This window comes from Salvia splendens, chromosome 5 (assembly GCF_004379255.2).
Source record: "Salvia splendens isolate huo1 chromosome 5, SspV2, whole genome shotgun sequence".
Taxonomy (NCBI): Eukaryota; Viridiplantae; Streptophyta; class Magnoliopsida; order Lamiales; family Lamiaceae; genus Salvia; species Salvia splendens.
This window is the reverse complement of record NC_056036.1, coordinates 19,116,433-19,130,201: the sequence shown is the minus strand read 5'-3', so window position 1 is coordinate 19,130,201 and position 13,769 is coordinate 19,116,433. Positions and strand designations below refer to the sequence as shown.

Sequence of the window (13,769 nt, the reverse complement as noted above, 5' to 3'; positions counted from 1 at the left end):
CCAAAATGCTCCTCGGTTAGTCGAGGATACTGAGGTGGAAAGCAAGGATATCATTGGAAATTCACCACAAAATATGAAAATATGTCCTGTTTTGGAAGAAATGCAATCGCACTCTATTCGTGTAAATAGTGCGGGCCTTCCCTCAATTCTCGGGCCCTAAAGAATTGAATTCACCGACACCGAAATAGGAAATGAATAGTACTAACCTCATTTCTTGGTAATTATTGAAAGGTAAATACAGCCCGAGTATAATTCACATGGCTATCAAAAGTAATCAATTCAAGAATCATATAAAAATAGCAGTTTCGGTCAGTTTTAATTTATATTTTCTCATAAAATTGAATTTGTTTTGACGTTTTTGAGACTTTTAAAGTTAAATCTCTCTATAGATTATAAAAAACAATGCTTTGAATCAATTAAAATCGCAAATATGTTTAAAAACAACCTGAAAAATCCAGGGATCATATGCTGCCAGGATGGATCCAAGTGGAATCAGAAGATCGACCGATTCCACTATCGGGCCAGGATGGATCCAAGTGGAATCAGAAGATCGACCGACTCCACTATCGGGCCAAGAGTATGGTCCGAGAATTCCATTAATAGGTCTTTGGAGTTTTCTTTTGTCCGAACCATTTTGAAAGGGTAGATGCGATGACTCTCAAGATAGAGGAGAAAGGCGGCCCATTTAGAGACAGGCCCAACCCAAAATCCGCAATATACATTTTTTATGCAGTAAATAATTGAAGATATACAACAATTTCTAATCCCAATTTCCCAGCATCCTAAAACAAACAACAGTTGAATTTCCTTTCTATCGATCTTCTCTCTCACTCGCAAAAAATCACAAGCGAGAGAGCAGGAGAAAGGGATTGCATGCATGTATATATTATTTCAGTTTACTCCTCTTATTTCTCAATTTCATTGTTTACAGCTCTGAATCTCGAAATCCTTTCTCCAATCCGCATTTCCGAGGTTAGATTTTCATTTTTTAGTTTGTGTATTGTTTAATTCTTTTATTGGAAGTAAAAATTATGCCTTGCGTTGAAGTCATTGCTGGAGTATTGGTTTGGCAATCGTTGTGTAAATTTGGGGTTTCAAAATGGAGTATTAATTATGTGAATGAAAAATTGGAAAAATCTGTTGGGCAGTCACTTTAGGCTTTACCACCCCCTTCACCTAACTGTGATATCTGTACATATATAGTAGTCCCGTTGCTTTCCTGGATTACAGTTTTGAATTTTGATTTTTTTTATATATTTGTTGGATCTCACTCAATGATTCAATCTTATTAATTTTAGTTTCATGATCTTCTTTATCCTATTGTCAGATAGAGTTCGAGATTTGAAGAAAGAGTGATATTTAGTTGGTGTATTTAACTGTGTTTGGCCACTGGTGGGTGAGCATTCGTTATTTTTGCTCAGAATGCGATAAAGGAAGTGGCGCTTAGTAAAGCATTTTTATAATGGCGGAAGCGGAAGCTCTACTTGAGGCTTCAGGATCTAGATTTAGTGATTTGGAGCTCATCGGAAGAGGTTCCTTTGGGGATGTTTATAAAGGGTAAATTTACGGAAATGTAGTTGACGTAGTTATATTTTCTTTGTACTTTATGAAAGTATTGAGGTTTGATTCTTGAACCACATTCAAATGGTGCGTAATGTGACTCGCCAGCAATATACATCTATAATTTCAGTATATGACTTACTAGGCTTGGAGAGAGGTTCATTTAATAATTAAAGCTTGCTAATAAATGTTTTTTGGTCAATGTCCATTAGAGCTCCACATTGGTATGATTGTCTTGTGTGCGAATCACCCAAATTTCATTAAACAGATAGGTTTACATTTAAGCACTCTTAGTTATATACTGAGTTTGAATGAGTATGATTACTACCGGTTAATGTTAGGTTAGGTTGGATTGCTAGCTTCTATGGCTTGAGAAGATTCTGTAATGTTTGCATATGTTACTATGGAATATCAGCTTATGTTATGAAAATCACACAGGGAAGAACCTATCTCTTATAAAACATATGGTATTCTGTATGTGAAATATGTACCGTTGTATGTGTTCCTACCTGAACAAAGTTTCTTTCATTTGATCTTTGAAGAAGAGATTTTGCTGACAATGGCTTTATGATGCATCATGCATTACAAGGAACTTGTAGAATTTTTCCAGAGACCATGTTAAATTGGTGTTTGCAATAAAAGCCAATTTGTGGCTAGAAATCCATTTGGCATAACTAAAAATTGTCTAATTTTTCTGATTAGATTTCTGATTTGTTCGTGTGTGGATTTTTTGACCCTCATCTAAGCGTCACTTTTCTTTTTTTGGAAAAAAGTAAGTATTGTCACTAGTTTTATTAGCTTGCAAGTGTGTAAATTATTTATTGCACAACTACTCAAATTGTTTTTTCTATTTTTCTTTGCAGGTATGATAAGGAACTCAAGAGGGATGTTGCCATCAAAGCCATTGATTTGGAAGAATCGTGAGTGTATTTATGGCTTTGGATTTGCTTTACTAAACATTCCATCCGCCCACCAAGATTAATGTGTAACAAAAGTTGTTACATGCGGCATTGTTTTCTGAATTGCTATAAAGTATCTTACTAATTTTCTAACCTGTTCTTTTCCCTAATCAATTCAGTCAATTTGCATAGCCATGTTATATGGGAGGAAATGGCTTTTATTTATTTTTGTGTGGTGGAAGTACTGAACTAGGTATGATGAATGTTAGGATACATCATCATTTTTCTTGGCTAGCATGCACCACATACATGGGGTAAGGTTGTTTAAATTGGTGCGGGCTGGTATGTTGGGAAGTGTGGGGAAATAGTACTTGTTAGGAGCGGTGTGGTATGAGACCCCTTTCCTCCATCAAGATTCCACAAATTTTCTTAGGGTCACAGGCAGCCAGCATAGATGGATTGTTTGACTAAACTTAGTTATCTCTTAAGTCCAATCTTTTTGGCAAGTCTGGTATCATGAAGTCATCGAAGTTATAAAGAGGGTGAAGATTGCAGATGATTCTTGAGAAATCATTGCTCAGCTATGCATTTAGGGTATGCTGAGGTGTGTTAGTTCGGTGTCAGTGCAACTAGCTGTGAGTTGATTCCCCATTTCGGTTTCCTTCTGCTGCTGATTTGTGTTGGGTTGAGGATTAAGGATCATTAGGTTTATGGTCAGAGTAAGTTGAAATTTTGTGAATAATGGTTTTTCTTGTATAAGAAACTGGAGCAAATCCAGTGGTTGATAGTATAGGATTGATGCAACTGATCTGAATTTGTTCCCTAAATAAATGGCAACTGAAGGAGGTGAGTCTATGTATACTATGTTAACATAATATATAGTCGTTAAAATATACAAATGGAAAATGATCTGCTTAAGAACCATGCCTATTTTGATCTTTTATATAAGAGTTTGAGACGAGCATTTTCATTTCATATACGGAAACCTATTTCCTGTAATAGTGTACTTCTCGATCCCTTTGTTCGTTTGTGAACGTATATCTCGCCATGATATTATTATACTCTCTCCGTCCCATAAGAGTATGCAGTCTTGGTTGAGCACGAGTTTTAATGCACAATTGATAAAGTAAGAGAGGGGTAGAAAGAAAAAATAATTAAAGGACTGTTAGTGGAGAATGGGTCCTACCAAAAGAGTTTCCAAAATTAGAAAGTGCATACCCTTGTGGGGTGAACTAAAAAGGAAAGAGTGCATACTCTTGTGGGACGGACGGAGTATGATGTATCAGTGTAAATATGGTAAAAATCATACTCAAATTTGATAAACAGTTTGAACTTCGGAATTTGAATACATTCAAGTCATGACTATCTTGTCAATCTTCCTTTCAAATGTCTTCAAGCTTATGAGGTTGACAGCTTTGAATTTTGTTTTTAATTTCCATAAAACCTATGCGCTTTCTTTCTCAAGTTATGCAGATACTACCCCAGGTCATGAGTTAGAAATTTGAGATCAGATACTTCGAATAATAACTTTAAAAAAAAGATGCTTCTAAGCTCGTCAGAACTATGATTGCACAAGACATTTGAACTAGTAGCGGGTAAATTACTATGGTCAGGAGCTGCGCTGCATAAACTTCCAATATGGTTGTAAACTTACGTCTTACATAGACCCTTCATCATTGTGCCTTATACTTCCTTGTTCTTTCACAGGGAGGATGAGATAGAGGACATCCAGAAGGTACATTAGAGACTTCTGTAACTTTAATCGATTGAAGTTATACAGTCATATTCATTTTATTTGTTCGTAGGAAATCGCGGTCCTTTCAGAATGCCGATCTCCATATATCACCGAGTATTATTGTTCTTATTTACACCAAACAAAGCTTTGGATAGTCATGGAATACATGGCTGGTGGTTCTGTTGCTGATCTGGTAGTTTACTTTCACATCCCTCCATTTTGCTTTCATTCATTATTTCAATCTTTTGAAACTTACTCACCTAGATCTGGAATTCCATATTGTACTAAACTTCACAATTTAAGTTTGTTACATTATATGAGACAGAAAGTAGTAATCTGTTATCTGTCACGATTCTTGTGGCAGCTACATCAGGTTCTCCTAATATCAATTATGATCCTATCCTAGTAATTATTCCGTTGGTAAATACTATGGTTCTTCAGTTTTTTTTTTAAAATTTTTATTTTAAGCCATGCCCGTTAGTCAATGTAACGTGATTCATCATCTATTGCCTTCTATAGACATTAAAAAGTGTGTGAGAATCATTCTTTATCTGGAAAACCCTGTCAACTTTTAGAAGTATTAAAGAGGAACATTAATGTAAACTCATATTGGGATGAAACAATGATAAGCATATAAGTTATGGAGACCTAACTTAATCCAAAACCATGGTCAAAGGTGAAAGGCTAACTCCCATATATATGCTATTCCACACTTTCATGTGGAACCAATGTGGGATTAGTATCAAATAGTAGCCACTGTTTCTGCTGCTACTTGGTTATTCATTGACCCTTCACAGTTCACATAGGATAATATTGTATTCCTCTGCAGATTCAACCAAACCTGCCGCTTGATGAAGTTTCAATAGCTTGGATTTTACGTGACTTGCTCCATGCAATTGAGTATCTTCACAGTGAGGGGAAAATTCATCGAGATATTAAAGGTATATTATCAGGCAATATCACTTCGTTTTACATGATCTTGTTCTTTCTACTTTTTGAACTTGGTGACAATTTATCTATCATGCATGCTTTCAAATTATTTGTAAGACTAAATCATTCATAATGTGTTTCTCAGTTTCTGTACCTCTCAGTCCTCTCCAATGTTTTTTTCAATCTTCTTATGAAATCATAATACAACCATTTCTGTGTATCGACTGCATCTAACCTTCTATGTCCATTTTCCCTCATAATTTGTTACTATTAAATAACTTTTGCATTGTGATTTGGCAGCGGCAAATGTTCTATTGACAGAGAGTGGAGACGTTAAGGTATAATTTTTTTGGTTACAGCAGTTTTATGATAGCTTGAAAATCTTTGAATAGAATTTTCTTTATGTACTGCTTTAATTTATTTGCATCTGGTACAGGTAGCAGATTTTGGAGTTTCTGCTCAATTGACAAGGACTATTTCAAGGAGAAAGGTATATATATATTTTTAATTTTGTGGCTTCTGCTTGAGAATTACTTTTGACCTTCTTTCTTAACTTTGCTCTAGTTTTATTACAAATTACAATGTGCTACTCCATGGTCATTATGCTTTCTACAAGATTGGGACCGTATTTGTTTAAAATTGACAATCTGGATGTTTTGACATGGTCCCCATAGTAAATACTCCATCCGTCCCCAAAGAGTATGAACTATTTCCTTTTTCGTCCATCCCTGAAAAATATGAACTTTCTAATTTTGAAAAAGTCAAACAACTTATTACCCCTACACATCATTTTATTTACAATTTATACCATTACTATTAACAACTTATACCACTACAATAGTGTGGACCCCACTCTCCACTAACATTATTTCCACTACCCTCTCTCTCTCTCTCTCTCTCTTACTTTTTCCCTTATTTTATTAAAATCCGTGCCGAACCCATTACTCTTTGGGGACGGATGGAGTATATTTTTCCTTGCTGCTTTTCCAACCTTCCAATCCATATTCTCATTCACTAAAGCCTTAGTTTCTTTGAACAGAAAATGTGATATAGTATTATTTATCATATAGTACTCCCTCCGTTTCTCTATAGTTGAGTCATTTTTCCATTTTGGGAAGTTTCCTCATAGTTGAGTCATTTCCCTATATAGTAACTTTTTTCTCTTTCTTACTTTACTCTCTTTTACTTTATTCTCTCTACTTTATTCACTTTCTACTTTATTCTCTCTACTTTTTTCCCTCTCTTACTTTTTTTATCTATTTATTTAACACATTCAACATCTCTTTCTTAAACTCCGTGGCTAAAAGTTTTGCCTCACCTATGAAGAAACGGAGGGAGTATTATTTATCCCTATAATGAGGTTGAATGCTAAATAGTCCAACACATGCTCTTTGTTAAGCTGATGTGGAACTGTCCAAAGTGTCATTACATCTCTCAATCTAATGCAATTAGAAGTTAGACTTTTGTAGGAACGCCATTTTGGATGGCTCCAGAGGTTATTCAAAACTCAGAAGGTTATAATGAGAAGGTATGTCCTCTGTCTACCACTCCCCAACCTTCATATCTATCTGAGTTTTCATGATCTGGCAGTATTAATTGACCGTAGTCCCCCTCTTCCTCTTGATAACTTTTGGAATTTTGTTTGAAACAGGCTGATATATGGTCTCTTGGGATAACTGCAATTGAGATGGCAAAGGGTGAACCTCCACTTGCTGACCTCCACCCTATGAGAGTGCTTTTCATCATTCCTCGAGAAAATCCACCACAGGTGTACCACATAATCTTCTCCATAATCCTCTCTGTTAGCTACTTTTATGTTCTTTCTTTAACCCTGTAGAATTCATAATGGTCTTTGTTATTCAGCTAGAGGAGCATTTCTCTCGTCCCCTGAAAGAATTTGTTTCTCTCTGTTTGAAGAAGAATCCGGCAGAGGTAGCTTTCATGAACTTTTATCTACCTTCCACTTATATCTGCTTGTCCGTAGTGTTGGCAAACTAGCCAACCCCAGGAAAACATCCATTGAGATGGAGTTATGTTTGGGTGATAACTTGGATCTATGGTTCATAGGATTGACTATTTGAAGGATTACATGACCCAGCAAGCTCAATGTCTAATTTTTTTATGTATCCAGCCTATCACCCAAAACAAAAGCCTCCTAAGGGTATTTAACAGTTAGAGAGGTGCTTTTTTTCCAATGAACTTTTTAGTGCATTTCTCTCTTATTTTTTGTTCTCTTAGGAATAATAATTAATCTTGCAATCATATATATGGTGCTATCTTTCTTTTTTTTGATTTGTCTTGTGCTTCATGCCAGTTCTTATGCTTTGATTTCTCTTATTTGATCTTAGAGGTCCAGTGCAAAGGAACTCCTTAAGCATCGTTTTATTAGAACTGCTAGAAAGAGTCCAAGGCTTCTGGAGAGAATCAGGTGCATTATTATCTCTTTGCTGTACCGAAGTTCTTAAAAAATTGTTTCCGATACTTAATAACTTTTGCAACAACTAATTATCAGTTCTGCTATGTGTCACCTTTTGAAAACCCAGTAACTAACATATGCTTATTGTCCTGTACGCTAAAGTATGTCTAATACTTGATTGAGTGGTTTCTGTAGAATAGTCTTTAATTTTCCTATGACAATCACATATCGGACATTTTCTCTCTAAAGATATAACATCGAGTCAGGTGTTTTGATGCATGGCATATGTCTAGATCTTTTCTCTTAAGCTCAGAAAGCTTACACCATATATAGTGCATGAGTGCATAACTTCTACTCTCTACTTTTCAAGAGAGCGGCCCAAGTTTCAAATTGATGGTGAGAATGAAAATGGCGCAACACCCTTGGGAGAAGCTTCTGGAACTGTAAAAGTGAATAGAGAGTCTGGACAGGGTGATACAGTTCGAGTCAGGTCAGTCAAATTTGTTGATACAGTTTGGATTCTGACTAATTGTTACAAGATGTTGGGCTGAATGTTTTTAATACAGTAGTCAGGCAACGGGTCTGAGAAATGCCGGATGGGACTTCAGTATTGGTGTATCAGGTAGCACGGGAACTGTTCGAAGTGTTGTAAGACCGCCTCAGGTGAGAGAAAGAAAGCCGGAAGTGCCATTAAATCAATCTACTCCTAAAAAAACCATAGATGCTAGTAACCAGCAGTCTTCTGCTTCTGGAATCATGCTTCATACTGCCTCAGAGCTCTCCACAAGGACACAGATCAATGATCCAGCCAATCAAGGAAATTATCTTGAAGATGTATGGCATGCTTATCCCTTCTATATACTTTCAGGCTCATGTGTTTTTCCCATAGCATATGAGCACATCGTAATCGCTACTCATAAGCCCAAAGGATAGTCGTTTTCCAAACAATTGTGTTCAGTCTGAGTTGATGAGAAGTAGGATTGAGGTGTTGGAATTATTTTAGATACTTGACATGCTGAACATCTGAAGATAGACAGAAACACATGAATTTACTAATAATTACAGGTGTCCTCCAGAAACCACTTTGAAGCTTTGGATAATTCTTTGAGTCTGGTCACTGCAGATTAATTCTAATTTCATTTTGTTATTTGCCTCAGACTTTATACTTTACAATGAAGATCTCCAATCCATTTTCACCCTTAATCAGTGTTCTGATCAGTGCTTCAGAATCAGTTGGATAGTCATACATGTTTGCTAGTCAGACTCATACAAATCTGGGCTTTATTATCTATTATTGCTAGTCCATTTGACTTGATAGTTTATCAATCACTGGTACTACTTGCCATTTATTTGATGCAGAATGTAATTCCTTGTGCAAGCTCTCATTCTTTGTTTTTGTCTATGCTCCACTTGGAGTTCTTGAAAATCTGACCTCTTAAATAAATTTCATGACAGATGTCTTGAATTAAAATCACAGTTTAACATACCACAATGTCTAAAATTTTCTGTGTCTGTTCTTAACTTTCAGGAAGATGCAAGTGGGACAGGAACTGTAATTGTTCGATCACCAAGAGGAGTTCCACGATCCTCGCAGTTCAGCAGCCAAAGTTCAACTGTATGTGCATTCATTGATTGAGCTAAAAAGATACTGTTATTGTCTGCTGCATTACCGTGATACCAATTAAGTATTCTGTTAATTGCTATTCTAGTCTAGCAGCAAATATGCCTCTGCTGAAGATTCTTCGATCAGTGGTACTGTTGTTTATCGTGGACAGCATGAAGATTCAGACTCTCCGAGAACTCCAAAGTCTAGGCTTGGACTTCAAGAGAGAACTTTTAGTGCAGCTCTTGAAGACAGTGAAACCAATCTTGCCGAGGTTGAAATACAATTTTAATCAATCTTGCATTGGAAAATCTTACTATGCTTGCCTTGTCACTTTAAAGGATGTAGTTTCATTATATGACCGTTTTTCATAAAGACATGTTTCATACTTATTTAGGCTAAGGCTGCTATTCACGGAGGCAGAAAAGGAAGGGATAGGTCTGCATTGAGCAAGGGGAACAGAGATTTGCAAGAGAGCAGAAGGATAGAGCCGGGCCACACAACGACAAGTTTTGACTCATCAAGGTATGTTTTGCTCCAGAACCCCCCCTCCCTTGCAAAATGCTGAAATTTGTAGTTAACCTTTTCAATGCCTTTTTTTTGTCATGAAACATGGAACAGCCAATCCAGATATTCTCATGATTATCTTGATGCTCAGAAGGCATTTTTAAGATCCCCGCACTCAACTGAGGATGTGGACAATGCAAGAAGTTCCGTAGCAGCTTTGTCTGCCCCTTTATCAGTGCTCCTGATCCCTTCACTTAAAGATGTATGTTTTCATTTCAGTTCTATGAAAATTTCAGGAACTAAGACATTTCTCATAACCTGATTGTGTAAAAGCTTTTATAGAAGTAGTATCAAACACCAATAAACTATTGTTCCCAAATTCCCAATACATAGTGGCCTTTTAGAAATTTTGGTACAACATGCAGGTTTTGAAGTCCATGGAATTAAATAGAAAATGTCCACAAGGTTAACCTTTGATAGCTCACCTTTTTTTTGTAGAAATATTAACATTTATTTTTTAGTTATTCATTATATGTAGTTTGACTTTTAAGATTATAGATACAGACATAATCATTGTATAAGATTTTGTTAATGATCCAGGCAATTGTCGATGATCCAGGAGGTTCAATCTTTCAGAAAGTCACTAACGCTTTAATGGATATGGAGAATGTTAGGCCTGGGTCTTCTGAATTATTTGTCACCAAGTTGCTTCAGCAATTGGCAAGGTCGATTTTAACTACGTAACATCTTTTCTCTTTTGTGTTTGTGCCCCATATATTTATTTTTGGGGTGCTAAATGTTTTTTCATCATGGTATGGTATCCATCAACTTGAGCAAAATGTGCAGTTCGAAGGAAGGTTCTATGCAAGACCTCCGGGATCTTGCAGCTCAGATCTTTGTGAAAGGCAAGATAGAAACGCTGGCAACAAATGCAGAAGCTGATAACAAAAAGAAGCAAGTGAACAAGGAGCTCAATTCAAATGCCAATATGAGCCCACTTGCAAGGTTCTTGCTCTCCAGGTTAGTCAAAAAGCTAATAATCTCCTTTTCTTCTCCCCTTGATACGGCAGTAAGTTCGGACTGGTAAAGAAGGATGACGTCTTCTTACGCTTTCCTTGAAATTCTTAAAGAGAAAGTGAAACTTTGTTTACATAAATCTCAACTTATTTTTAGTGAAGCATTAGTTTTATCCATGACAACGCATGCCGATTAATGCAGATGGCAAGGCTTTGCTTCCCGCGATTTGAATTCTTGAAAATTGAGGTCAGATAGTATCTTGTTTTTGGTGAATGTCTTTTAGTCTGTAGTTAATGAGTGAATTCCTTATTTATAGCTTTTCTTATTGATCTGAAAATTTCATGATTATCATATTGTTTTCGTGTTCTTCTATTATGCAAAAGGTTTCCAGTTCGCTTGTTGTAAAGAGTGATGGGCATATTGTATTTGGCAAGGTTAACATTAGTCATGTGCTATGATTTTGTACAATTTCTAAGACTTAAGTTTTTGCTTAAATGAAGCAACTTAATTGTTTTATCATATTCTTGATTCTATACCCTACAGACTTCATCTGATAATTGATTGATGATTAAATTCGTACTACTACAGAGAAAATCTTGAAGTAGGAGTGTATTAAGGTGGTGTTTGGTTTATTAGATAAAATAGTAGCAAGATATAATCTAGAATTAAGTTGTGAGATTATTTAGTAGGAGATGGTTGATTATGACTAATTATCACATTACTATCCATCTAGGATTAAATTATGAGATTCAAATTTCATGAACCAAACATGATACAAATTTTATCATGAAATTGAACACTCCCTAAATAAACAACTCATCTCTGGATGATTTGCTGGTTGGAATAGTTCTGAAGTTTTTGACATCGACAACGTAGAGGCACGTTCAGAAAATGTTTATTACTACCATCATCTACAAGTGGTACAAACAAACAGACAAACAGACAAACCAAAACCAAAACCAAAAATCAACACGTTCTTTGTCTTTGCTCATAGAAAGGCGATGTAGAATTCAGAGTCCGCTCCATCTATAATTCCGTCTCTGCTTCACGTGTTATAGAAGAACGTCATCAAAACATGGTGAGACAAGAGAAAGGAAGATGGATATATAAATGTACTACTTCTACCTCTCAAGAGCAAATTTGCCTTGTTTATATTTCTGGCTCTCCTCGTGTGCGACCAACTGCGCAAAAAGAACAAAAGTGAGCATACTTAGTGAAGAAGAGTGAGAGTGAGAGTGAGAGTGAGAGTGAGAGTGGGAGTGGGAGTGGGAGTGAGAGACATACATATTTCCAGCCTAGTAAGTGCCCACAAGAGCAGCAAAATACATCTGATACCGTGTGCATACCAGAAATCATCATCCTCTCCTCAGGAGGACCAGATGTCACATTCACTCTGCCATTAAAAATACTTCAATTCTGATCCATCTTAATCATAATCATGTTTTCACGTTTCTTTTTCGCATGTATTTTGAAAAAATGATAATAAATAGTTAAAGTGAAGAGAAAGTAAAATATGAGTGAAAATAATATAGAGGAGGGTATCTTCTACATTATTCTCTATCTTACATTATAGTATCATTTTTCCAAAACAAGTGCAGAAAATAAATGTGTCATATTAGCATCACAAATAATACTACTATATCAATGCAATGGAATAATAGTACATGTTAGTTTAGGTAACAACATAGGGTGATGAGATGCATACACTGTATTAAAGAGATAACCTTCCCCCTTTGGCACTGAAATGACTGAAAATAGGAGGCAACATCCATTAAATACATTCGATTATGGAAAGGAACAATTTAGAGTATTAGCAGGCTATACACTTTAATGCCAAACGATCAATAAAAAAGATTAGTTAGAAAGAAAAGAAAAGAAAAGAGTAAAGGTTACGATGAATACCCGGGAAACAAGTTGATGAGGCTGTGCTAGCTGGCTGGGTTTTGCAGAATTTGCAATTGTAGGTTTTTCCTTCCAAATCAACTACAAATATCCTTCCCATCTCTCTCCTCTCTCTCTCTCTCTCTCGAATTTGAGAAGACTAACGATACAATTATGATAGTGTTTGTTGTGTTGTAGTTTGGGTAAATTGGATCACTATAACACTGACACGTAGTTTGTTTTTCTAATGGGCCTCTCTCCCCATTTTACTGGATCTTATACCTCGACAGACCAAACCTCTTTAAGTGCTTGTAATTTTTATTTCATTCACCAAAATTAATAAAAAAATATAGAAAGAAAAAGAAGTTGAAGTATTAGTATTAAAAACAATATTTTTTTTCAATCTTCTCATCATTCATGTACTTCCTCTGTCCTAAAAAAATAGACAAGCTTGTAAATAATACAAGTTTTAATGTGAAATTAATAAAGTAAAAAAAATAGAAAAAGTAAAAAACGAAAAAGGGAATAGTAGAAGTAATTTTAGTAGATTAAGTCGCATATTGGGCCCAATCAGGGATCTAAGAAAGAATTTGGACACGGCCTCACCCAATTAGCTTTATACTAATTAATTTGAACCCACAATTTAATATAAGCTTATATTGGAATATTACAAGCAGTCAATACAGAAGTAATATTGCACTGCCTTTCCAAATATGAAATTACAAGTATTCCGGGTTTCCTTTTATTTGTTCAATTCATTTCCCGCGCTTAAAATAGAAACATCCATTAATTAATCAATGTCTGCTATGGACTTAATTAATTAACATATTTTAATTTCCAAGAGTGGACTTAGCAAGAAACTCTTATTTATTATTCATAGAGTAATCATACTCCAACTAGCTAGGTTCCGAATAATAAAACTTTGTTTCGAGCTCCTCTTGTGGACGTTATCAAACAAGACTCTCCTCGCGCACGATTCAATATAATGGCAATCCTAGCACCGCCAGATAATGATCACCACTACCCAATATACCTGGATCGTTGGGTGACGAAAACCCGCACCTTTGGTAAGTCAAAGTAGTAGATACTCAATATCGTATGCTCAATGCTAACGTACATTGATTAAGAAATTAATTATCAAGACCTCGTCTTTCAGTAGATAACATAAAGACTTGTCTTGCTGTTAGATCCATTCAGTGTTATACCACACCAACGTCATCA

The 13,769-nt window shown here is 35.7% G+C and overlaps 2 protein-coding genes across 8 annotated transcripts; one reads left to right on the top strand and one right to left on the bottom strand.

Moving 5' to 3' along the window:
• The first annotated feature begins 771 nt into the window (after positions 1-771).
• LOC121804966 (serine/threonine-protein kinase 24-like) lies at positions 772-11,186 on the top strand. 7 transcript variants are annotated; one of them, XM_042204705.1, is made up of 22 exons: positions 772-972; positions 1,328-1,557; positions 2,424-2,480; positions 4,167-4,194; positions 4,265-4,387; positions 5,024-5,135; positions 5,425-5,462; positions 5,561-5,614; positions 6,584-6,652; positions 6,776-6,892; positions 6,988-7,056; positions 7,473-7,552; positions 7,911-8,030; positions 8,110-8,203; positions 8,279-8,374; positions 9,069-9,155; positions 9,250-9,417; positions 9,541-9,668; positions 9,765-9,912; positions 10,251-10,375; positions 10,497-10,670; positions 10,869-11,186. In XM_042204705.1, the coding sequence occupies exons 2-22, from the start codon at positions 1,463-1,465 to the stop codon at positions 10,903-10,905; spliced, it is 2,019 nt and encodes a 672-aa protein (XP_042060639.1). In that variant the 5' UTR covers positions 772-972; positions 1,328-1,462; the 3' UTR covers positions 10,906-11,186. The 7 variants fall into 7 exon arrangements, 6 of the variants coding, with proteins under 6 accessions (XP_042060639.1, XP_042060638.1, XP_042060640.1 ...); XM_042204704.1 differs by having other exon boundaries at positions 8,107-8,203; XM_042204706.1 differs by adding an exon at positions 2,263-2,332 and having other exon boundaries at positions 8,107-8,374.
• A 302-nt stretch (positions 11,187-11,488) lies between these two features.
• LOC121803185 (protein yippee-like At5g53940) lies at positions 11,489-12,712 on the bottom strand. The gene is made up of 5 exons (XM_042202884.1): positions 12,570-12,712; positions 12,373-12,415; positions 11,952-12,060; positions 11,793-11,848; positions 11,489-11,707 (listed from the first exon to the last, which is right to left on the bottom strand). Exons 1-5 carry the CDS (start codon positions 12,667-12,669, stop codon positions 11,656-11,658), a joined length of 360 nt encoding a protein of 119 aa, XP_042058818.1. The 5' UTR covers positions 12,670-12,712; the 3' UTR covers positions 11,489-11,655.
• Positions 12,713-13,769: the final 1,057 nt, after the last annotated feature.